The 21,719-nt window shown below is 37.1% G+C and overlaps 4 protein-coding genes across 7 annotated transcripts; 3 read left to right on the forward strand and 1 right to left on the reverse strand.

The window, feature by feature from the left end:
- Positions 1 to 2,552: 2,552 nt before the first annotated feature.
- Positions 2,553 to 4,298, forward strand: LOC119983051 (plasmodesmata-located protein 8). Of its 2 annotated transcripts, XM_038826706.1 has the most exons (3): positions 2,553 to 3,388; positions 3,964 to 4,071; positions 4,173 to 4,298. In XM_038826706.1, exons 1-3 carry the CDS (start codon positions 2,635 to 2,637, stop codon positions 4,175 to 4,177), a joined length of 867 nt encoding a protein of 288 aa, XP_038682634.1. In that variant the 5' UTR covers positions 2,553 to 2,634; the 3' UTR covers positions 4,178 to 4,298. The 2 variants fall into 2 exon arrangements, with proteins under 2 accessions (XP_038682634.1, XP_038682633.1); XM_038826705.1 differs by lacking the exon at positions 4,173 to 4,298 and having other exon boundaries at positions 3,964 to 4,147.
- Positions 4,299 to 5,233: 935 nt separating this feature from the next.
- LOC119982303 (pectinesterase 2) lies at positions 5,234 to 7,949 on the reverse strand. Its single transcript, XM_038825606.1, has 2 exons — positions 7,046 to 7,949; positions 5,234 to 6,129 (listed from the first exon to the last, which is right to left on the reverse strand). The coding sequence occupies exons 1-2, from the start codon at positions 7,941 to 7,943 to the stop codon at positions 5,441 to 5,443; spliced, it is 1,587 nt and encodes a 528-aa protein (XP_038681534.1). The 5' UTR covers positions 7,944 to 7,949; the 3' UTR covers positions 5,234 to 5,440.
- Positions 7,950 to 13,520: 5,571 nt separating this feature from the next.
- LOC119981814 (probable pectinesterase/pectinesterase inhibitor 36) lies at positions 13,521 to 15,617 on the forward strand. Its single transcript, XM_038824958.1, has 3 exons — positions 13,521 to 13,947; positions 14,531 to 14,851; positions 14,926 to 15,617. Exons 1-3 carry the CDS (start codon positions 13,521 to 13,523, stop codon positions 15,615 to 15,617), a joined length of 1,440 nt encoding a protein of 479 aa, XP_038680886.1.
- Positions 15,618 to 18,458: 2,841 nt separating this feature from the next.
- On the forward strand, positions 18,459 to 21,659 carry LOC119982302 (putative disease resistance protein RGA3). 3 transcript variants are annotated; one of them, XR_005464339.1, is made up of 3 exons: positions 18,459 to 21,104; positions 21,257 to 21,361; positions 21,428 to 21,659. XR_005464339.1 is itself a non-coding variant. In XM_038825605.1 (2 exons), exon 1 carries the CDS (start codon positions 18,522 to 18,524, stop codon positions 21,078 to 21,080), a length of 2,559 nt encoding a protein of 852 aa, XP_038681533.1. In that variant the 5' UTR covers positions 18,459 to 18,521; the 3' UTR covers positions 21,081 to 21,104; positions 21,219 to 21,659. The 3 variants fall into 3 exon arrangements, 2 of the variants coding, with proteins under 2 accessions (XP_038681533.1, XP_038681531.1); XM_038825605.1 differs by having other exon boundaries at positions 21,219 to 21,659; XM_038825603.1 differs by having other exon boundaries at positions 21,257 to 21,659.
- The last annotated feature ends 60 nt before the right edge of the window (positions 21,660 to 21,719 follow it).

The following is a 21,719-nucleotide window of genomic DNA, read 5'->3' on the forward strand; positions in this document are numbered from 1 at the left end:
TTTTCATAAAATTCAACTGCCATTTGTTCTACATCAAGTCAGTTGTCCAACTGGATGGATTACACGTTACTAAAAAAAAGTGATTGGCTAATTATAAGGTAATGGATTCGAAACTACCTCCACCCCATGAAAAGCAATCATATATAATATTGCAGTTGTTGGGTTCCCAGAAGAGGTCAAGTTCTGCCTACCAATAAAGGGGAGTGCAAGAATATCACTCATTGATAATATAAAAGATATAAAAGATTCATTCCTCCTATAAATTTGAGCTTTTAATTAGGAGAATTTTGGTGTTCCACAGTTGGAAAGGTGCAGGTCTAACTCTAACCTCTGATATGAAAACCATAATCTGGAATGTTGGGGAGGTATTTTGGAGCCTCACGAATCCTTCCCAATCTCAATTTTATGGACCTCTCAGAATTTACTGCTTTTGCAAGGGGAAATTTAGAAACTAACCCTAACACCTTCATATGAACCATTTGAGCCCTCCCTATCCTCTCACGGCACCAAACCTCACCTCTTAATTATATTCCTCGAGCTCCCTCCCAATCGTTCAAATATATAGATTAACCATCGGATTTTACATTATTTTGTGGTCAATGGAAAGGGATTACTTTTAATTAATTGCTTTGCTGAATATGTTTTTGCTTAATTAGTGGTAGATAAACTCAATTGGGCTTTTGATAACAAGAGGGTCCCTTTATCATGGAACAAGAAGACACAATATACTTGCACAATCCCTTGATTAGAGGATAAGTTTCAACCCAAGATGAGCAACTAGCTTTTATTTTTTATTTTTATGGGAGCAACTAGCAGGTGTGAGAAAGGGAAGGCAGGTCACAAAGTCCTGCTCTGAAGTGGTCCAAGACCTCAAATTGCTAGGCATTTTTTTCAATTAGTTTGAACATCTTCCAATATTTAAAACATCGATAAGGGAACATTTAAACCGGTGGTCAGTCGGAATCACGAGTGTTTAACACAATTTACGCCCTAATCGGGAGAGAGTTGGTGAGGGTTGAGGTGGTGAAGGTTGAGGGACCAACCCCTCTTTGGTACGCATAACGTAGGAGGTTTGATAAGTGTTGTTCCTAAACTCATTTTTGTGAACCCTCCACATTGGGACTATCGGAAAAGTACCTTTACGGCTTGTTTGGATTGAAAAATAAAGAAAAAGAGTAGAGTAGAGTAGAGTTAATGGAGGGAGAGTTATGTGAGAGAAAGTTATGGGAAGGGGACTAGCTTGACTCACCCTTACTTGGATAGAAGATAGAGTGGATGAAAGTTAATGAGAGGTAAAAGATTTGAGTTACAAAAATACAAGTTGAAATAAGTGAAAAACTTACAAACTTTTCTCTCATCTCACAAACTCTCAAATTAAGAGGTTACAAAATGTTGAGTTGGAGAGTTAAGTGAGGGGGAACGAACTTTCCCCCTCCTTCACCTCATTTAACTCTCCTTATTACAATTCAAATAAGGTGAGATTACCCCTTCCTTCTTTAATCTTCATCACTTAACTCTCCAAAATGCTAATCCAAACAAGCCCTTAGGTTTTTGTTTGGTATGTCGGATAAGTACGAAGATTGAACTATATTGGATTAGTAAAATAATGTAATATTAAAATCTTAGCCGAATATATTAGGAATCCACACCCACACACATCAACAATATTATCCATTTTGGGTTATTATGTTCTTATAAATATATTGAGACCACACGACTTTATTCCTCTTGAGTCCAGCTATGATAAGCCGAAACCCAAATCACTGACTCAGATAAAAGTCATTTTACATGAATTTTCCATGTGTACCCTCTTGTTTTCGCAAGTCCACATTTTTTCCTGCCTTAATTCTTGTATTGGGCTATTCAAAATGGGCTTGAAGCCCATTTGGAGTGACGACCCTATCTCAAGTTACACAAGAGGACTAGGGGAAAGATGGCAGAAATCCGATATTTTCAACAGCTTGAGGAATACAGAGATTCACCAATACATGTAGAGAAAAAGGATTCAGGAGCTACAAATAAAACAATCAGCAGATCCTAAATACTCATCATGACTTGCATGAGGTGCAAGGTTCTATGCTCCCTCCCTCAAACAAAACAATCAGAAGACTTCTCTCCTGCCTTGTTCACAAACATCAATTTGAGCAATCAGTGTTAATGAAACATGCTGCGGGAATGATAAGATCCTCTCCATGAGGGAAAGCAGAGGCGTCTCGGAGTGGGGCGACTTGGCCATCGCCTAGGTCCTTGAATCTCTAGGGTTTCATATTTTTGAAAAAAAATACTAATGTTATTGTAGCCCAAATCTATTTAAGTAACTACAAAATTTGATTTTTTTTAAGAGACCCTTTTTTAGAATTCGGCAGGACGCAAAGACTAAGTAGGTCACTTATGGAAAGAATATGAATATGATCTTCTTTTTCAGTGATTCGGTGTTCACTGATTAGGACTAAAGCATAAATTCTTGAAAAGACTGGCAGATCCACTTAGATAATATAGCCAATAAGGTCATTTCTTAATAGGACAGACATCACATGGGAATTCAAGAAAAACCCAGAAAAAAGGTGGCATTCCCTCACGATCATAAAGCAAAACAAAAGAAAGGCCAAGCCAAAGAGAAAACAAGAGGATAGAATGTTGAGAAAACTTTGTGAACTGCATTCCAATTTTCACAAACAAGTAGTCTGTTCAATCTGCTGTCTCTTGTTTTCTCTCATCACCAACCATGACCACATCCTTGTCAAAGCTAGCATATTCATCTATGCAGGTTGTTCTCAAGATAAGTACACACCCAATTCACCATTTGAAGCCAACATCAACTCCTTCCTATCCTCAATTGTCAGCTCTTCTTCTCTATCCATTTACAACAGTTTTGCTCTCGGAAACGGAACCTCCTCACCGGAAGACGCCCTCTACGGGCTATACCAATGCAGGGGTGATTTGCAGACCACAGACTGCTCAAAATGCATTGAAGGTGCAGTTAATCAAATAGGCCTTGTTTGTCCGTACTCATATGGAGCTTCTTTGCAATTAGAGGGATGTTATGTCCGGTATGAGCATGTCGATTTCTTGGGGAAGCTTGACACTAGTTTGAGGTACAAGAAGTGCGGTAAGAGTGTGAACAATGATGTCGAGTTCTTTAGACGTAGGGACGATGTTATCGCTGACTTACAAACAGGAATTGGATTCAAAGTCAGTAGTTCGGGACTTGTTGAAGGTTTTTCCCAATGTTTGGGAGATTTAAGTTCAAGTGATTGTTCTAATTGCCTTGCTGATGCTGTTGGTAAGTTGAAAAACTTGTGTGGATCTGCTGCTGCTGCTAATGTGTTCTTGGCTCAGTGTTACGCTCGTTATTGGGCGTCCGGCTACTATGATTCCAATTCTCCAGGTACATTTCCTACTCACTCCAATCTTTTCATGTTGAAAAAAAAGAACAAGAACAAAGTTAATTGGCATATTCTTTTCTTTTTTCAATATTCAAGTCATTGAAAGATTAGTGCATAGAGAGAGTGAAACCACTAGAAGTTTAATTAGAACAATCTGCAAAGCCATTGTTCCACTAGTCTCTCTTTTTATAAAGCAAAAGCATCAATGGAGAATCAATGCTTTAGTTTGCCTTCTTTTTAGGCATTATACCCATTCTTATTCTATCTCTTCTCTTCCACAATTATTTTGAATCTAAAGAGTTCAACGTACCTGAATCTCAATGCACCAAAGTAAAGAAATTAACAAAAATGTCAAAGTGGGTGATTCTACTTTCAACTTTACTATTTCCTAATAGACCACTTTGTATTACTTGCATTGCATTGAGCAAAAAGAATGGGAAAGAAAGCTTTTTAAGAACAAGCTTATGTGGTAGTGGCAGTTTTGCTTTGGTCTCTTGTCGATCAATTTGCAGTACTAAATTACTAATCACCATTGCTTTTGCTTTTTTTTTTTTGGTGTTTCTTGTGTTGTGTGTAGATTCCTCAAGCGATGATGATATAGGAAAAACAGTAGCAATTATTGTTGGAATCCTAGCAGGTCTAGCCGTTCTAATCGTTCTACTCTCAATTTGTCGAAAATCAATGGGTAATTGACATTAATTCTTCATACTCATTTGTTGCTCTTGTTTCAATGATATGAAATGATGAAATGTTGTTGGGTTCATGTTTATTGCATCTTTTATGCAGGTTAATTAATGAAGAACCAGTTTGTTTTTAATATTCTCTTGATTAAAAAAAGTTTCCTATAACCATATACTTTATGCTCATTTTAGATATGTAGACAAATAGAATATATTTGTTTTTGCACAAAAGAAGGTGGTGGTGAGGACTGAGGAGTAATCTTTTGGTGTAAACTAACATAATCCTAATCTCAATTAACCTCAAGTGACTCTATTCCACTACTCCATAGGCTGCCCAACAAAGCTTGCACAACCCTTCTTTGATTCTAGGTGTTGTACCACCCAACCACTTGCCAATAGCTTAATTGGTTATATCTCCGAATTTACGGCATACGGGTTCTCGAGGTCGAGAGTTCAAATTAACCAGTTGGGATATTTCCTTTTGCAATCCTAATTTCATGGGCTTATTCCACTTTCGATCCCCTACACACAAGGGTTTGGACCTAGTTTTATCTGTCACCAACGTGGTGATGGCCCGAGGTTTACATTTACTTAGTTGTCCAAAAGGTCATTTCCTTATGCAATCCTGATTTCATGGGCTTGTCCCACTTTTGGGCTCCTACACACAAGGGTTTGGACCTAGTTTTACTTGTCACCAACGTGGTGCGAGCTGTTATGACAGCTTGAGGTTTACACTCACTTAGCTGTCCAAAAGGCTATTTCCTTGTGCAATCTTGATTTCGTGGGCTTGTCCCACTTTTGGGTCCTTACACGCATGGGTTTGGACCAAGTTTTATATATCGTAAGCAAAGTGTGGACTGTTTTGACAGCCTGAGATTTACGTTCACTTAACTGTCCGAAAGACATGCTAGACGATGTGATTCCTTGGTTACCCTAAAAAACTGTTCGTTCTCGATTTCATGAAACAACTAATTAGTTATTCATTTTAAGCTACGGTTTTGCTATATTAATAATAATATAATCAAGCTTATAATTGACATTTTGGTCTTCAAATATGAAATTACACATACATTACTTTATAATCTCCTGTCTCTTATTGACTAACCATGGCAACCCACAATCATTATATCTCTCCATCATAAAAGAAATTAAAGAAGAATAATCATGAGCATTAGTATAATCCATATTTTATTTGTAAGAAGTTCAATTACACGAAGAATGACAACTCCATGCAGATATAAGATAAGCATTACAACACATAATTCAATAGTTTAACCAGAAGCCCACCAATAAATGACCAACTTATTCATTTTTCTTTCTTTCTAGATACCCAATAAACAAATGAAATCCACAATTTTTTTTAAAAAAAAAAATTTAAAGTCCAGATGTGAACGGCACATTGGTGGCAGGCAACCAAGAATTTCCAGCAATAAAATTCCCCACAGTAAACTTTGAAGCCTCTGTGGCACTTGTAATTACTCTATACCCCTTCCAATTCACTCTATTAGCTGTGGACGAACCAGCTCCTGTGTTCATATACTCTCCATAGTACAAAGTATCAAGAGCAAAATTCCCACTCCATGGCATCCACCCAGCTGGGTTTATCAAGCCATCGAGGAATGTTTTCATGAACACAGTCCTTGAATACTCCTGCCATGGCCGCCCTAAATAGGTTTTGACTGAGCTTTGGACCGGTTTCAGGTCCGAGGCAGCAGTGACTCTGCAATTGTGGATTGAAATTCCAGTGTTCTGGTTAGGGTCAGTTCTTCCTTGAGCTGTTACGGTGTTGGTCTTGTTCGGGGGGTTTCGGCAATAAATGTTGCAGTTTTGCAAAACAACGGCTGCGTTACCAAATATGAAATCGACAGTGCCATAGATGTCGCATTCCCTGTAGAATTGTCTATTAGAATGGACGTAAAGAGTGTCTTGGTAGCCTTCGAAGCTGCATTTATAGAAGACTGAGAGATCAGAGCCGGACCGGAGAGCCACTGCTTGGTGGTTCTGTGCACCAGCCGTGTTCCTGACGGTAATGTCACGAGCAATGAACCCGTCTCCAACGGCAGCTGAAAATCAATCCCAAAACAGTAGCAAAATGTTAGTTAGATAGACTATGTGATGTTAATTACTTGTATTAATTACTTAGATGTTAATTAGATGGACTTTGGAGACTAATTAATGAATATTAAATCTATATTTTGTCAATGAAAATAAAGTTCTAAGCAGATAAATCAAAGTATGAGACTTTCTTGAAGTGGACCAGGAACTAAGACTAGACTTATGCCAATTGTAATTAACCTGTGTGGTTGTCTTGCTTTGAAAGTGATCTACAAATTAAACCTACATATATTAAAGTCAGCTCAAGGACCTTCATAAGAGCTTACGTAGTACGGTCCCAATAGATGAAAGTGACATGTTATTTTAAGTTGGTAACCAAGAATTCCCCAAGCTAACATGTCCACCAGACAGCTGAGCCAGCTCTAAACTCGGACATCAACCCAACCCACTTCACATTAGCAACAGGTAAGACCGGGTTGAAGCTTGTGCAGAGAGTATAGACTAAACCCCTTAAAAGAGAGTTAACTCTAAAAAAACCTTTCATCCACGCAAGTAAGTAATGTTGAAACTATTGGGTGAAAGTTACATGTTTTTAACTAAGTAGTTAATTATCATATCGCTTTCTCCTAATTTATGTATAGTACTATTATTCACATGCCATTATTTCTTCGATCAAGACTTTACTTGTAAGAACTAGCTAGCTACAGCCTATAATGACAATTGATCAATTTGACCATTATTGTGTGTGTTGTTAATTCTTCAATTGAGCTTTCACAAACTAGTTTAATTAATCTATGTTTTGAAATTTTCATTAGAATATTCATAATTGTTCTAATATAATTAATTCAAGCAATCCAAAAAAATAAATTCTAATTATGTAATGAAAATGATATATATATGTTATCAATGAAAAGAAATACTAACCAACTGTGGCTGACTTGAAAGTTGTTGTGCCTCCTCCAACACTTTTGCTTCCGGTGATGATAGTTTTTCCAATACCATCACCAACCAGCATAATATTCTTCAATTTGCTTCCAATCTCAACATTTTCCTTGTAGGTCCCTTGCTTCACATATATCACATACCTCCCGGACCCCGATCTCTTTGAAGCCGCAGCTACTGCTTCCGTAATCGTCTTGTAATTGCCCGACCCGTCTTGCGCCACCACGACGTTGGCCTGAGACGCCGGTGACGAAGCTTGTAACAATTTCCGGTCGCCGGGATTCACCCATGTAGGGTACCCACCTTTGTAACTAGGTTCATAACCTTGTGACACATTGTTTATAGCCAAAGTATTGCTAATCAATTTGGTCACATTATTTGACATCAAAGGCAGGACATAATCGGATACGCCGAACTCAACGAACCCGGATCGACAAGTATCGAGGTCGGTTAAGGCCGTACTTAGCCATGTTTGTGCATCAATTTTGGTGCACTTGGTGTTTGGGTCCATGGTTTCATTGATCTTGAGGATTGTGTGTTGGTAGAGCTCAAGACAATCATTCCATGCAGCCTTTTCGCGCTCATTTCGGCACTTGGTGCCTAGAGAGTACGTGTTGGTTTGGGCTTGCATGGCTCGATCTAAGGCTAGTTGCATGGAGAGTTTGAAGAAATCAGACTCACCATTGATGGGTTTGGTGTATTTATGGCTCTGCTGGGTCAAGAAATACTCACATGGTTGTGGGTTTGGTGTCTTCTCACACCATGATTTAACATCTTTGAGATTGTACCCAAAAACATTTGTGGAGAGGAGAAGAAGAAGACAAAGTGTTACAAGGACTTGATCAAATGCCATTTTTGGGTTTGTGTGTATGGAGTTCATGTTGTGTTGCGGTTTATATAGAAGTTAAGCGGGCCTTGGGATAGGGATAGGGATGCCGGATGCACGTACGACCTTTCATTTATTATTTGCATTATCTTAGTTTCATTAATTTTTAATGGAGAAGAATGAAAGAAATAATATTAATAATGCTAAGAATATTCATAATAATGAACAAGTAGGGGTTTGGGTAATAATATTTGTATTAGGGTTGACTTAGGAAAAACGCGTTATCAAAAATTCAAAATCAAGCCGGAGTACTTTTACAATATTAGAGAACATTATATTTACTAATATGCCTTTTGATTGGCCGTCAACTAAGATTAGCTCAGACAAAACAATGTGTGTGTGATATACAAAGAACTAAATATAGGGTTTCAAGGATTTGTGATTTAACAGTCTGAAGAGGCTCATATACGGATTGCCTTGAAATAATACCTAGAACGGAAGGTTCAATTAATCGAGATTCAGAAACTAAAATTTCGATCGAATGACTAAAATAAAGTATAAAACAGTCATAACCTAGATTTGTGATTTAATAGTTTGAAGAAGCTCATATACGGAGAGTCTCGAAATAATACTTGGAACGGAAGATTCAATTAATCGAGATTCAGAAGTCGAAATCTTGATCGAATGATTAAAATAAAACAGTCTTACGTAACCCATGTACTTTGATTCAAAAAAAGGTGAAGGGTTTAGCAACAAGCAAATGGAAGACGAAAGAAGTACACATAAACTATGGATTGCAAAATAATCCGGGACAGGTTTATATGAAAACCTCATGTTTAGTGTAAAACATATTTGACTAATTAAGGCTAGTTAGGTAGGTGCGGTGAATGGTTTAATGCAACATATTTGACTAACCTGTTTATATGCACTTTCCTAGCTATCTATAGTGTGGTGCATGCTAGCTACATACGTACGCAACTTTCCATCTTAGCGATAGCCAGCTCTCCACAAAGATGTTCAAAAGATTAATTATGTTGGAATAGAGAAAATTAAGACAAAGTAAAAAAAAAAAAAAAAATTTATGGTAGCAAAGAGAGACCGAAAACTTTGGATCCGTTGGGTTTATTTTCTATGTTTATGTTTTGTTTATCGTTTCCGTTTTTTCTGTTTCCAAAAAATTGTCTTTTTATTATTTTATGTTTTTCAAGTGATTTCGGTTTTTTTTTTATATTTTATGAAATAGCATCCAACCATGATTTCTGAATTGTTTTCTGTTTTTCATAAAATAAAAACAAAAAACACATGAAAAACAAATATGCCAAACAGAACTGAGAAACTGTTAATAACTGAATTAATATTTAATTTAAATTATTTCAAAATTAGAGTTTAGTCATGATTAGATTGTTGTCTTCGGTTTGAATTAACTATTTATTTAGCTAAATAAGATAACTAACAATAAGGGAAAACAAAATAATTGCTTTCCATTATTGGGGACTAAATGCACACCAACAAACAACATATATAAACATTAATTCTAGCCAGAACTTAATTCCTAGATTATTCTCTTCTGGATTAGATTATATGATTGATTGTAGATGTGCTATACTATAATTGTTGATTGGTTTTAGTTTTCAAATAAACTTAATTAAGGATTTTATATATAAAAAAAACTATAAAAGAATCAATTGAGAATATTATCTAAAACTAGCAAATTGAGTTTAATGATCGATTTTGTGGACATTCGCATACATAGATAAGGCGTGTTTGACTAGTAAACAATATATATATATAAATTCCATTTATATGGCAATTAATTATTGTTATTTCAAGCAGCTTGACCATTTCTAAATTGTCCAATTACGTGGTCAGTATTGGATAAGCATATATGCCTAACAACCCTTGCTTATATACACATAATTAAAATTCATATGGATTTATACATACATAATAATAATAATAATAGTAATAATAATAGTAATAGTAATGATATCGGAAGCACTACACGTCCATAATTTTGGTGTCCATAAGTGTCCATAATCTAGGTGGAATGGGGAGAAGTGTGGGGACCATCTAATACAAAATGGTCCCCCACACTTCTCCTCATGCCATCTAGATTATGGACACTTATGGACACCAAAATTATGGACACATATCATTTTGGTAATGATATTGTTCATGTCAAGTGTTGGTGCTCCACCCAAAGGGCATGTCCTTGCCTGTTTAAAAAGGGCTGGCTTTTTCCGGCTATATATACACACACACACATTGACACATATATGTATACGTATTATCATCAATTGGTGCAGCTTATCCGCTAGCTCCATTTGTCAAATGTACAATGGTTTTCAATCTTAATATGATATTAATTAAATTGGGATAATATCAAATAATTTATTTAATTTATATTATTTATGAGAGAAGTACTCTTTTATTTTTATATATAGTATTGTATTACTAAGAATATATCTGATGATGCCATTGGTAGGTAGGGAGAGAGATGAAATTCATCCCAAGCGTACGTATATAAACAGTTGGACCGTGAAATGTGGTTTTTAAATTAATAATAAAATGGCAATTTGTGTATACCTTAATAATCAAGTAATATATTTATATATATCTTCTAATTAACAACTAAATGAAATTAAAAAAAAAAAAACTACTTGTTAATTCGAAGTCTTGGGTGGTGGTTCGTGTTGTTGGTATGGATCATTCAAATTCTCCAACTTAGATTTAGTCCATCTCTGCAATTAGCTACAATTAGTTCATATTGTATGAAATTAGCAAATAGGTTTAAGATCTTGTGTCCTAATTACAACGAAAAATCATTGGTTCAGATGGTGAATTAGTTAGTTGTTTGAATCTCTTAACATAAGTGCGCAAGAGATCGCAAGTTCTAACTCCAACGTTAACGTTATTTCCGCACCGTTCTTAACCGGCCCATGTAGTTTGCGGGTATTGCATGTGGGTTTATCATTGGGGTCTAGTATGATGGGCTGGGTTTTCAATGAGTTCCCTCCTCACCAAAATAAAAAATACCAAAATAAATAAATATTTTACAAAATTAGTAATTGGGTTTAAGATATTGTGGAGAAATATATAGGAAATAATCGCTCGGGGTATGTGGACAAACTTTTTTGCCTCCTCCATTGGAACTCATGACACTTTCTGGAGGTGGGAAAGTGAGTACACAAACACCATCGAAAAACAAATTGAGTGGGTCAAACCCACATACGCCTCAAAAATATATAAGAAGATAAAGACTTAATATAAAAGGAATTATTTGATATTGAAACATCTTAATATGCAAAACTGGTACACCTACTTGCTCTACAAAAATACCATGAAGAATGATTTGGAGACATTAAAAAAAAACCCTTAATTATGTACAAAAAATACGAGGGAATGACAGTAGGTCCACCATCAAATTAATTAATGTTAAGGACATGTATTATTTATCAAATATATATGCCTAAAAGTATGTATCAATGATTTACTAAACCAGGAAAATTAACATATACAATGTTAATTACTTATCAATCTCTACTATGATTAAACTCAACAAAGACATCTAAAATTGACACAAATATTGATTAAACCCTAATTGCTCAACAAATATATACTTGGTTTGTTTTGGAAACACAAGCCATCACACCCATCATGTCATTGTCAGTTGTCACCTTAAACTTAATCGGTTAGCAAACTCACGGTTTTAATTGGATTTCTCATCATTGAAATGAGAAAACATGGCCTCAATAAAAACTCTAGAAAAGGGGAATTATGCGAGAGGAGAGTGTAACGTACCAGTCATATACCCTAACCAAATGGAATACAGAAATTCTTATATTGAAAACAACCGTAGACATATGTAAATTGTCGAACCACGTAAATCATGTATTCTTCTTCTCTTCTCTCTTATTTTTCGAGAGCTTCTTTATATTGTTCTAGTAACTATGATTGTTTGAGGAGTAACTGTTTTGCAACAATTAATTAGGTAATTTGATCACCAACATTTGAATATATTGACTTAATTATGACTAACCCTAGACGTTGTGCCGTAGTTTATGCCGTACACGTTTATGAGAAAAATTGCAGGCCAATAATAGTTCTTGAAAAGTAGTCTTTAATTGAGACTGTGACATCTAATATTATTGGAGTTTGATGGAACACAATCTTTGCTTCTCGTGGTGGAGATAGATAACATTGACAAGAAACTTTTTAACTACTTTGTTGTTGTATTACGCTAGCTAATTGCATGAGAAAGCTGTTAAATCTCTCACCCAAAGTTGGGTTTTGTTTGATTGTGTATTAATTACTGAGAAAGAATTAATTAGGACATCTTAGGAAGTGCCATAATTTATGTGGGTTTCGTTTGTTGTCTTTGTCTGCTGTAATGGACTGTGATATATGGGCTGCTACGTACAATCTAGTAATTAAGCAAGCAAGTCTTAAAAAAGATGTACACGTTTACTTTCATGCTTCTTTGGGATCTACATTGTAACACGTTTTTTCTTATTTTGTCAATCTTTGGAAAGACTCTGTGGTGTTTTTCCTAGACTAAAGAGAAATGCAGGTCCCTTACGTTTTCTCTTTCTCTGGTGTTTTTCCTAGACTAAAGAGTTGGTACGTGTTGGCCGACATATGAGCAAGGCGGACGTAGCATTTTATCTAAGGTGTCAAAGTTAAGTGTGGTTTGGGGGATGAGTGCTCTCGAAATTTTTTTTTCTTGGTTATTTATTCATTATGACTTCGAATAGATGGGAAATAATAATAAAATTTTTAAAAATTTATAGAACAATGTTAAGCAATAATTGAAAATTGATTTACAAATATTGTCAACGATTTTTTATATTTTGAAATTGTTTCATGATAATCTCATTTTGGAATAGTATAAAAATATATTTCTTAATGTAAACAGCTTAATTATATCATTTAACAATTGGTCATTCATTTGATTCCGAATCCGATTCTTGACAATCTTCGTGATAGAAAATGGTCTCTCTATTGTAGCGGTTGTGATTGGTAGAATTAAATAATTAATGATACTCATAAATATATAAATTGGTGTGTATACGATATATGTCTTCTAGTATCAATCATAATTAATGATACTCAGAAATCTATAATATTGTGGCCTATGAGAAATATAAGGTCTAGAAGAAACCTAGATTAGAACGTCGGAATGGGTGACCGAAAGGCCTGAATCCTCAACTACGAGAAAAATTTACGATTTAAGGGCTATGACAAAGTCGACGTGTCAATCACATAAGTGGGTTGAATGTCCAAAATAGAAAAATTCTACCCGAATTATTAAAATAAAACAAAATTTAATTTGAAGTTACTGACTTTAAACGTTTGACCATCCTATAACGAAAATGAAATATGATAAATCTTTTGGTGATGATATGTTATATCAACCCATACACATATGCGTTGGATCTAGAATTAATTTACATGCATATAGAGCAACTCTTTAGGCTACACGATATTGGAGCCATACAGGACACATGTACATAACCATATTCCATGTGTTGGCCTCCTCACTCTCTTTTTATTGATTACTGCATGCACCAACACTACTTGATCTCGTCACACATTTAATCACTAACCAAAATGTCCACTAGTTGTGACACCATGACCACCTTTCTCCTCCTCCTCCTCCTCGCGGCCGCCGCCTCCACCACCTTGGCCCTCCAAGAAATGGAGGCAATTGAAGCTGCTAGAAGACTCACTCTAGATTCTAAGAGTTGGGTTCAATTTTATGCCACTAAATTATTACGTGATTCAGACCAAAATGTTCAAGTGGGTGTGGCTCTCAGTGACTGTGCTAGATTCTATGATGAAAATGAGTACATGTTAGGGACATTGCTTGCTGAAGGGGATTACACGAGTGACGATGCTCGCACGTGGCTAAGTGGTGTGCTAGCCAACCATAGGACTTGCTTGGATGGTCTTGGTGAGAGAGGGTTCGGTCAATGGTTTGCAGGGGCGAAGAACTTGACACTGTTGCTTGGTGAAGCCCTAGCCTTGTATAATGCCAAGGGTAGGGGCCAAAGGAGGGGTAAGAATTGAACAGATATGTTAATTTTTAGTTTAAATTGAACATATTGAAAGTTTGATTTGGTCATTGTGTTCCTACAAAATATATTTAGGGCATGTTTGGAAAGTGTTTTCTTTTTTAGTATCTAAAAAAAATTCAAGCTCAATTCTTAAAATTTTTAGCTAGAATTAATATATTGGAAAACCATGGAGCAAAATAACTTAGTTGGTTGTATCTCTGGGTTTAAGGTGGATGCATGCTGTTAAGATCAGGAGTTAAAACCAATTGAGAGTATTTCTCTAGGTTTTCCTGGTCTAATGGGCTTTTGGCTCACTCCCGGAGGGGTTAGGTACATACCTGTTGCTAGAGTGTTGTGGGCTGTTCTGTCCATCAGATGTTTACGTCTACTTAGTTGTACGAAGGTCTTTCTTGGTGGTTCCTCGGTTAATTTTTTAAAAAATATTGAAAACTTGTTTGGCAAAATATGACATTATTTATTTTGATACTATTACATCCGTCATGAAACATTTTAGAATCCTTGCTTTCCGGAGAGAACTACACGAGTGTCATGCAATAATAAAAACATCTCTTCCATGTTTAGGAGTACCACGTCGAGCAAACCAAAATTCTGGTTTTCTCACTTCTTGGAATCCAAGCACATCCAGGGCAAACTTCATAGTGGCAAAGGATGGTTCAGGGACTCACAATACAATCAAGGATGCAGTGGTTGCGGTTGCGGGGATGGGCAAGATGAGATCCCAAAGAGTAATAATCTACGTGAAAGCAGGAGTGTATAACGAGAAAGTTGAGCTTGACAAGCACACCACAAATATAATGTTGGTCGGAGATGGCATTGATCGAACAATCGTCACCGGAAATCGAAATTACGTTGATGGAGCTTCCACAACAAACTCAGCAACATTTGGTAAGAAAGATTTTAACACTTCTTTAGTATTTTCTGAAGTGAGATAGATTTGATCATGTTGTTGCCATGTTTAGGGGTATCTGGAAATGGATTTTGGGCTAGAGACATTACCTTCGAGAACACGGCAGGTCCACAGAAACACCAAGCAGTGGCTCTAAGGGTGAGCTCGGACCACGCTGTGTTCTACCGATGTAGTTTCAAGGGCTATCAAGACACTCTCTTTGTCCTCTCGCAGCGACAATTCTACCGCGACTGTCACATATATGGTACAATCGATTTCATATTTGGCAATGCACAGGTAGTGTTTCAAAATTGTGACATTTTCGTTAGAAGGCCAATGGGTCACCAATCCAACATGATCACCGCGCAAGGAAGAGAGATTGCTGATGAAAATACAGGGATTTTGATACAAGAATCGCGTGTTAGGCCTGCGCTGGAGTTTGTTGCTGTCAAGAACTCGTTCCGGAGTTACTTAGGCAGGCCGTGGAAGAAGTATTCGAGGACCGTGTTTATGAAGACGGACCTTGATGGACTAATTGATCCGAGAGGGTGGATAGAATGGGATGATGAGTCTGCTCTATCGACATTGTTTTATGCAGAGTATATGAACACAGGAGCGGGTGGTTCTACTGCCGGGAGAGTGAGATGGCCTGGTTATCATGTGCTGAGAAGTACTCAAGAGGCTAGTCCTTTTACAGTTGAAGGGTTTATGCAAGGGAACTTGTGGATTCCACAAACTGGTGTGCCTTTTAATCAAGGCATTTGAATAAACTCTGAAGCATACAATGTAGCAAATAATTGCCAGCTGCAAAATATTTCTACTGTGGTAAAAAAACAAAAGAGTGTATCGATCTCTTATAAATCTTGAATTTTTAGTAATGTTTATCATGGTTCTGTAGCTTATTTCAAATATTATGAATTGATTTTTCAGTTATTTTTGTTTAATTGTTACTGATGCAAAATCGGACTGACTTCTCAACTACTCAGTTTTGTAGACGTCTTTAATTTATCATATTAGGATCATAAGGTTGTTGTTTTGTCTTGACACGAGTAGGAAACGTGATCAACTATGGGGTCTTGAGATGTACCTCAGGGAGACGCTCAAGTTAGATCGATAGACAATAAGGCTAGTGAGAAATGTGAGTATTTATTGCTTCTCTTTAGATAGTAATCAAATAGTGAAAGAAATGAGAGATTTATCTGAGTGAAGGTCCCCTTTTATATCAATTTTGAAATATGAATCTCCCTGATTGCAGGATAGATTTCTCAAGGTGAATCCCCAAAAGATCTCATGAAGATTTATGTGCAGAGGTCACATCTAGCTGTAATGTCCCGATGTCACTCTTGTTAGGTAATGTCCGATGAGTACGTACAAAGATGACACCTAGCTGTACCGAGGGTTCTCCAATCCGATCTCATCTCCTTCTTTTTGTATGGTGTCATGGTAACGTGTCTCCCCGTCTTATTGGAGGGGCATTTTGATTTTATCAGTTATATTTGTAGTTACCAGCATTTGCTTCTTGGTTTCACATCAAATTTTTTTTTTGTTTCAGTTAATTTTATGGAAAAAATAATTGATAAATTAAATTATATGCTTAATTCATAATCAATAAAAAAAAAACACTTTATTTCTGAAACTAAGATCATAATATTGAGATTGTAAGTGAAAAATATAATATGTTAGAACGGAAATAACTAACCGAACTGATTTATTTTAATTTTTTTTATAAAATTGCAATTTGGTTTTATAATTACGAAATGAAAATTTCAACTTAATGGAGATTATGTAAATATTGCTGCTAGTGAGATTTTAAGTTCAGAAACATCGATTGAGGAAGATCCTTGGTTTTCGATGGCGGGACCAATTATGGGAAGGTCCCGTCGTTTGGGAGCTGCTTGACAAGGTTGCTTCAAGAGGATTGGACATGCCCTCCTTTGAGGAAAGGAGGGGATGTTTATAGTAGAGTCATAGGCGACGAAAGGTGATGTAAGTCACGTCGTTGTAAATTGTAAGTAGGGATGACAACGGGTTGGGCTGGGCTGGGTTGGGTAGGGTTTTTGAAGCCCCAACCCGGCCTTGGTCTCTTAAAATCCTGCCCCAACCCGCTCCATAAACATGGGGCGGCTAGGGATATTTTGTCTCGTCCCTGTCCCGGGTGGGTCACGTGTATACCTGTCCCGATCCGTAGACCCAATGAACTAGTAAGAAAATCAATCAAATTAAATTTTATACCTTTGATAATTTAAAATAAACACAAAAGTTCAAGAAGTTATCATTTTCGGTTTAAAAAAACTCATTGAACTAGCAATAAAACAAACACAACAATGAAATCAAACAACACTTTCAATTTGTCATCATAGTCACAACACAATCAATTTGTCATCTCCTCCTCCTCCACATCAGAGTTATCATTAATAGTTGGAAGAATGTCAGATTGAGTTTTAATCTTTTATTTTTATTTTTTAAGTTATAACTTATTAACTTTATAACTTTTTTTTAGAAGACAAACTTTGGAATTTATTAGTTATTCCAAAATGATATATGTGCATAATTTTTTCATCCATAAACTTACATAATCTAGGTGGCAAGCCATATGGCATGCCATATAGATTAAAAAAAAAACAAACTTTATTAAAGAAACCACATAGACATGCCACATGTTTATGTAAGTTTATGGATGTTTATTTTATGGATGTGTAGTGCTTCCGTTAGTTATTACATATTTGAGAATTACAGTATTACTTATAACTAATATATATAATATATATCTAATTATTTTTTAAAATATATATATATCCCCGGGCCGGGTTGGGGTGGGTTACCATAATCCCAACCCGCCCCTAGACCCGGCCTATTTTTGACCGGCTCTCGGGTAGACCCGCCCCAATGATCCAATGGGTAGGGTTTTTTTAGACCCGATAGGGACGGGTTGACCGAGTTTCTCCCCGCAACCCGGTCCGTTGCCATCCCTAATTGTAAGTAGTTTTGGGCAACAGACGTGTGTGAGGGGAAGTGGTCTAACATGATTGGGTGAAGGGAAGATCGTGTCAAAGCAGACAGCATTGTGTCGGGCTCTGTCAATTTTGAAGTAAGGGATTCAAAGATCGTGTTTGGTTCTTATGGTGCCTGGCATAATAGGTCGGGTGAGTCGAAGCGGGAAGATCATGGGCTCAAATGAACGGCTAGGAGGGGTGGATTACGTGTATACATGAGTACGATCAATAGTACAAGTAGAACCAGATATATGAGGCGGGTGATCGCTTAGGAATACCGATTTACATAGAGTTGGTCGCCTATAGGTTTGGGCTTGGCGGATGATGACCTAATTTAGGCTTTTGGGCCTGCTTTTTGACCAGGTGTGTTGAGGTGCTGATTGGAATTTAGTGGGCCAGGCCCGTCTTTGGCAACTACAGCATACAGGTCTGAATTCTTCACTTCTAACGGGTAATGAGTTATTGAAGATTAAAAAATTGACTTGTATTGTATGAATTGAACATTGATGAATTTGTCAACGAAGGAGATAACACAGGAAGCTCTCCTAGACCTTCCAAAGGTAGATATACTCCCTCACCCTGATAAAAAAAAAAAAAAAAAAAAAAAAGATATACTCTCTCACCAAGACATATCTTCTCAAATCAGATAGCATCTCCGAATCCAACTTGACCGGAAATGGCAGAAACATTTCTTTACACCATCGCAGAGAGGGTTTTGGCAAAGATAACCTCTGTTGTCATCCACCATCAATGGGATCTTGAGAACGATCTGAAAAAGCTTCAGGAAAACTTGTTGACCATAAAAGCTGTCCTCTTGGATGCTGAAGAGAAGCAGTTGCAGAACCATGAATTGCGCCTCTGGCTTGGGAGGCTTAGAAGTGTTTGTTATAATGCCGAGGACGTGCTGGATGAGTTGGAGTACGAAAGCTTGCGCAAACAAGCATTGAAACAATCTAGCAATACCAAAAACAAGGTACGTCGCTTCTTTTCAAGCTCGAATCCACTCGCATTCCATTTTAAAATGAGTCGCAAGATTAAGGAGCTCAGAGAGAGATTAGACGAGATAGCGAATCAGAAGTCTAGATTCCATCTTGTAGAGCTCGTTGACTATCGACTAGTTGTGCGAAGACAAAGAGAGATGACTGACTCGTTGTTGCGTACATCGAATGTTATTGGGAGAGAACATGACAAGGAATTGATCATGAAGTTCCTATTGGGTCCAAACGTCTGTGACTCTGTCTCTGTAATTCCTATTGTTGGAATAGGAGGTTTGGGAAAGACTACACTTGCTAAATTGTTGTACAATGACGAGAGAGTGGATGAATATTTTCAACTAAAGCTTTGGGTGTGTGCATCTGAGGAATTTGACAAGACCCAAATCATGATAAACATGATCAAGTCGTTAACCCACGAAAACCGCAGCGACTTAGATCCTGATCAATTGCAGACTTGCATTCAAGGTAAGCTGAATGCCAAGAAATTCTTGATCATTTTGGATGATTTGTGGAGCGATGATCGTGGGAAATGGATGGAATTGAGAGATTTGTTCGATGGAGGCGACACCAGAAGTAAAGTCATTGTCACTACGCGTAGCTCTTCGGTTGCGACAATTGTTGGCACAACATCAGCATACAACTTGAAAGGTCTCTGTCATGAAGATTGTTTGTCCCTGTTTAAAAAATGGGCATTCAAAGAAGGAGAAGAGAAGCGATATCCAAACCTCATGGAAATGGGGAATGACATTGTGATGAAATGCGGAGGCCTTCCTCTGGCAGTAAGGACGTTGGGGACTCTACTATACTCGAAGAACGATGAACATTATTGGAAATTCATAAGAGATAACGAGATATGGAAATTCGATCAGAAAGAAGGAGACATTTTACCTGTATTAAGACTAAGTTATGATCAAATGCCGTCTCACTTGAAACCATGTTTTGCTATCTGTTCGATCTTTCCAAAGGATCATGTGTTCGATAGTTACGCATTGGTTCAACTTTGGATGGCACACGGACTGCTTCAACCATCATATGAAAATCAAGAGCTTGAAGATGTTGGATTACAATATATGAAGGAGTTGTATTCAAGGTCATTCTTTCAAGATTTTGGTGACTATGTGCACTTCATGGTTTTTAAAATGCATGATTTGGTGCATAATCTTGCATTATCTGTTGCGCAAAGTGACTACATGGTGCTTGATGATCTTAGAAAGAATATATCTGAAGAGATTCGACATCTATCGTTCGCTGATAATGTGACTTCGTTTGCCCGAGAGGTTCCAAGCTTACTTCGAAAATCAAATCATTTGCGAACCATCATTTTTCCAACCGAAGCAGAAGGGCCTATTACAGAGTCCTTTATTAATAGATGCATATCCATTTGTAAGTGTTTGAGAATGATAGATTTAAGCGGATCATCGTTTGAGGTGTTGCCGAGTTCAATTGGTGGCTTGAAGCATTTGAGGATTCTCAATTTAAGTGCAAATGATAGAATCAAGAAGTTGCCGGATTCAATCTGCAAGTTGCACAACTTACAAGCTTTATTAGCAGGTAAATGTTCGCAACTTACAGAATTGCCAAGAGACATAAAGAACATGATTAGATTGCGATTTCTTGAAATTACAATCAAACAGAATCATTTGCCTGAGAATGGAATAGGGTGTTTGCAATCTCTTCGATATCTGTCTCTATTACAATGCACCAATCTTGAACTTCTGTTTGAAGGAATGCAACGGCTTACATGCTTGCGCATGTTGAACATTTGGAATTGTAATAGTTTGCGATCCTTGCCACGAAATTTGAGACAACTAACTGCATTAGAGAATTTATTTATTGGTAACTGTGAAAAGCTTGATTTGCTGGATGGAGACGTCGATCAAGACATTAAGTCGAGCCTGCAATTGTTGATCTTTAGTAATTTGCCTTTGCTAACGACCTTGCCTCAGTGGCTTCAGAAGTCTACCAGAACTTTACAATGCATCAGAATCATTGATTGTGAAAACTTCTCTTCATTGCCTGAGTGGCTCCCAAATTGTACCTCACTCAAAAAGATTGAGATCCAAGGATGTCCCCAATTGTTGACACTACCGGAGGGGATGCATCAACTCTTGGCCCTAAATGAGTTGAAGATTAAAGATTGTCCAACATTGAGTGAAAGATGCAAAAAGGAAACTGGCGAGGATTGGCACAAAATAGCTCATGTTCCGGAGATTGAGCTTGACGATCAAGACAACACATAGATACTACTTCATCTGCTTATAAAGGTAACTGTTTTTTTCCCCAGCACTCTCAAGTCTTTGTAGTTGTTGACATCACAATAGGACCTTCCTCTGTTTACAGGGTCTTGTTTCACTTTGAAATACTTGGCTGCTTTGCAGACTCTGAACATCTCTAACTGTTGGCGACTTGTTTGTAGATGAAAGAACATGACTACTAATACAATGGGTTGGCAAGCCTTAAATTGTCGACGCTCGCTGGCTTACTTGACTTAGCTGGTGATCTTACCTCGATGGCTTGAAAGGTATTTCAAAACTTCACAGTTCATCTCAATCTATTTATTGTAAAAACTTGTTGTCCCCGCCTGCAGAATGCTTCCAAAGTTTCACATCGCCGCCTGAATCTATATCTGGAATTGTTGTAAATTGTTGATTGTATGAGAAGGGGATGGATTGCATCCGCAAACCTAAAGGGGTTGAAGATTATAGTTTATCCAGCACTGAGTGAAATTAGGTGCAATATTTTCATGCACCAATTATATTCATCTCATAGCTTCACACAGTGCTTTGATCCAAAATGAATGGTGACAGAATACTTTCTTCCATTTCTCTTTTCTTTTCTCAGAAGTTGTGCCATTCTTTCATGACATGGCCATTGATGCA

This window comes from Tripterygium wilfordii, chromosome 17, assembly GCF_013401445.1.
Source record: "Tripterygium wilfordii isolate XIE 37 chromosome 17, ASM1340144v1, whole genome shotgun sequence".
Classification (NCBI taxonomy): Eukaryota; Viridiplantae; Streptophyta; class Magnoliopsida; order Celastrales; family Celastraceae; genus Tripterygium; species Tripterygium wilfordii.

Coding starts and splice junctions, on each gene's coding strand:
- LOC119983051 (XM_038826705.1), top strand. CDS start 2,635: ATGTTGAGAAAACTTTGTGAACTGCATTCCAATTTTCACAAACAAGTA. Junction 3,389..3,963: donor CTATGATTCCAATTCTCCAG/GTACATTTCCTA, acceptor TGTTGTGTGTAG/ATTCCTCAAGCGATGATGAT.
- LOC119982303 (XM_038825606.1), bottom strand. CDS start 7,943: ATGAACTCCATACACACAAACCCAAAAATGGCATTTGATCAAGTCCTT. Junction 6,130..7,045: donor TTTCAAGTCAGCCACAGTTG/GTTAGTATTTCT, acceptor ATTGATTTTCAG/CTGCCGTTGGAGACGGGTTC.
- LOC119981814 (XM_038824958.1), top strand. CDS start 13,521: ATGACCACCTTTCTCCTCCTCCTCCTCCTCGCGGCCGCCGCCTCCACC. Junction 13,948..14,530: donor GGGTAGGGGCCAAAGGAGGG/GTAAGAATTGAA, acceptor CATGTTTAGGAG/TACCACGTCGAGCAAACCAA. Junction 14,852..14,925: donor AACAAACTCAGCAACATTTG/GTAAGAAAGATT, acceptor TGCCATGTTTAG/GGGTATCTGGAAATGGATTT.
- LOC119982302 (XM_038825605.1), top strand. CDS start 18,522: ATGGCAGAAACATTTCTTTACACCATCGCAGAGAGGGTTTTGGCAAAG.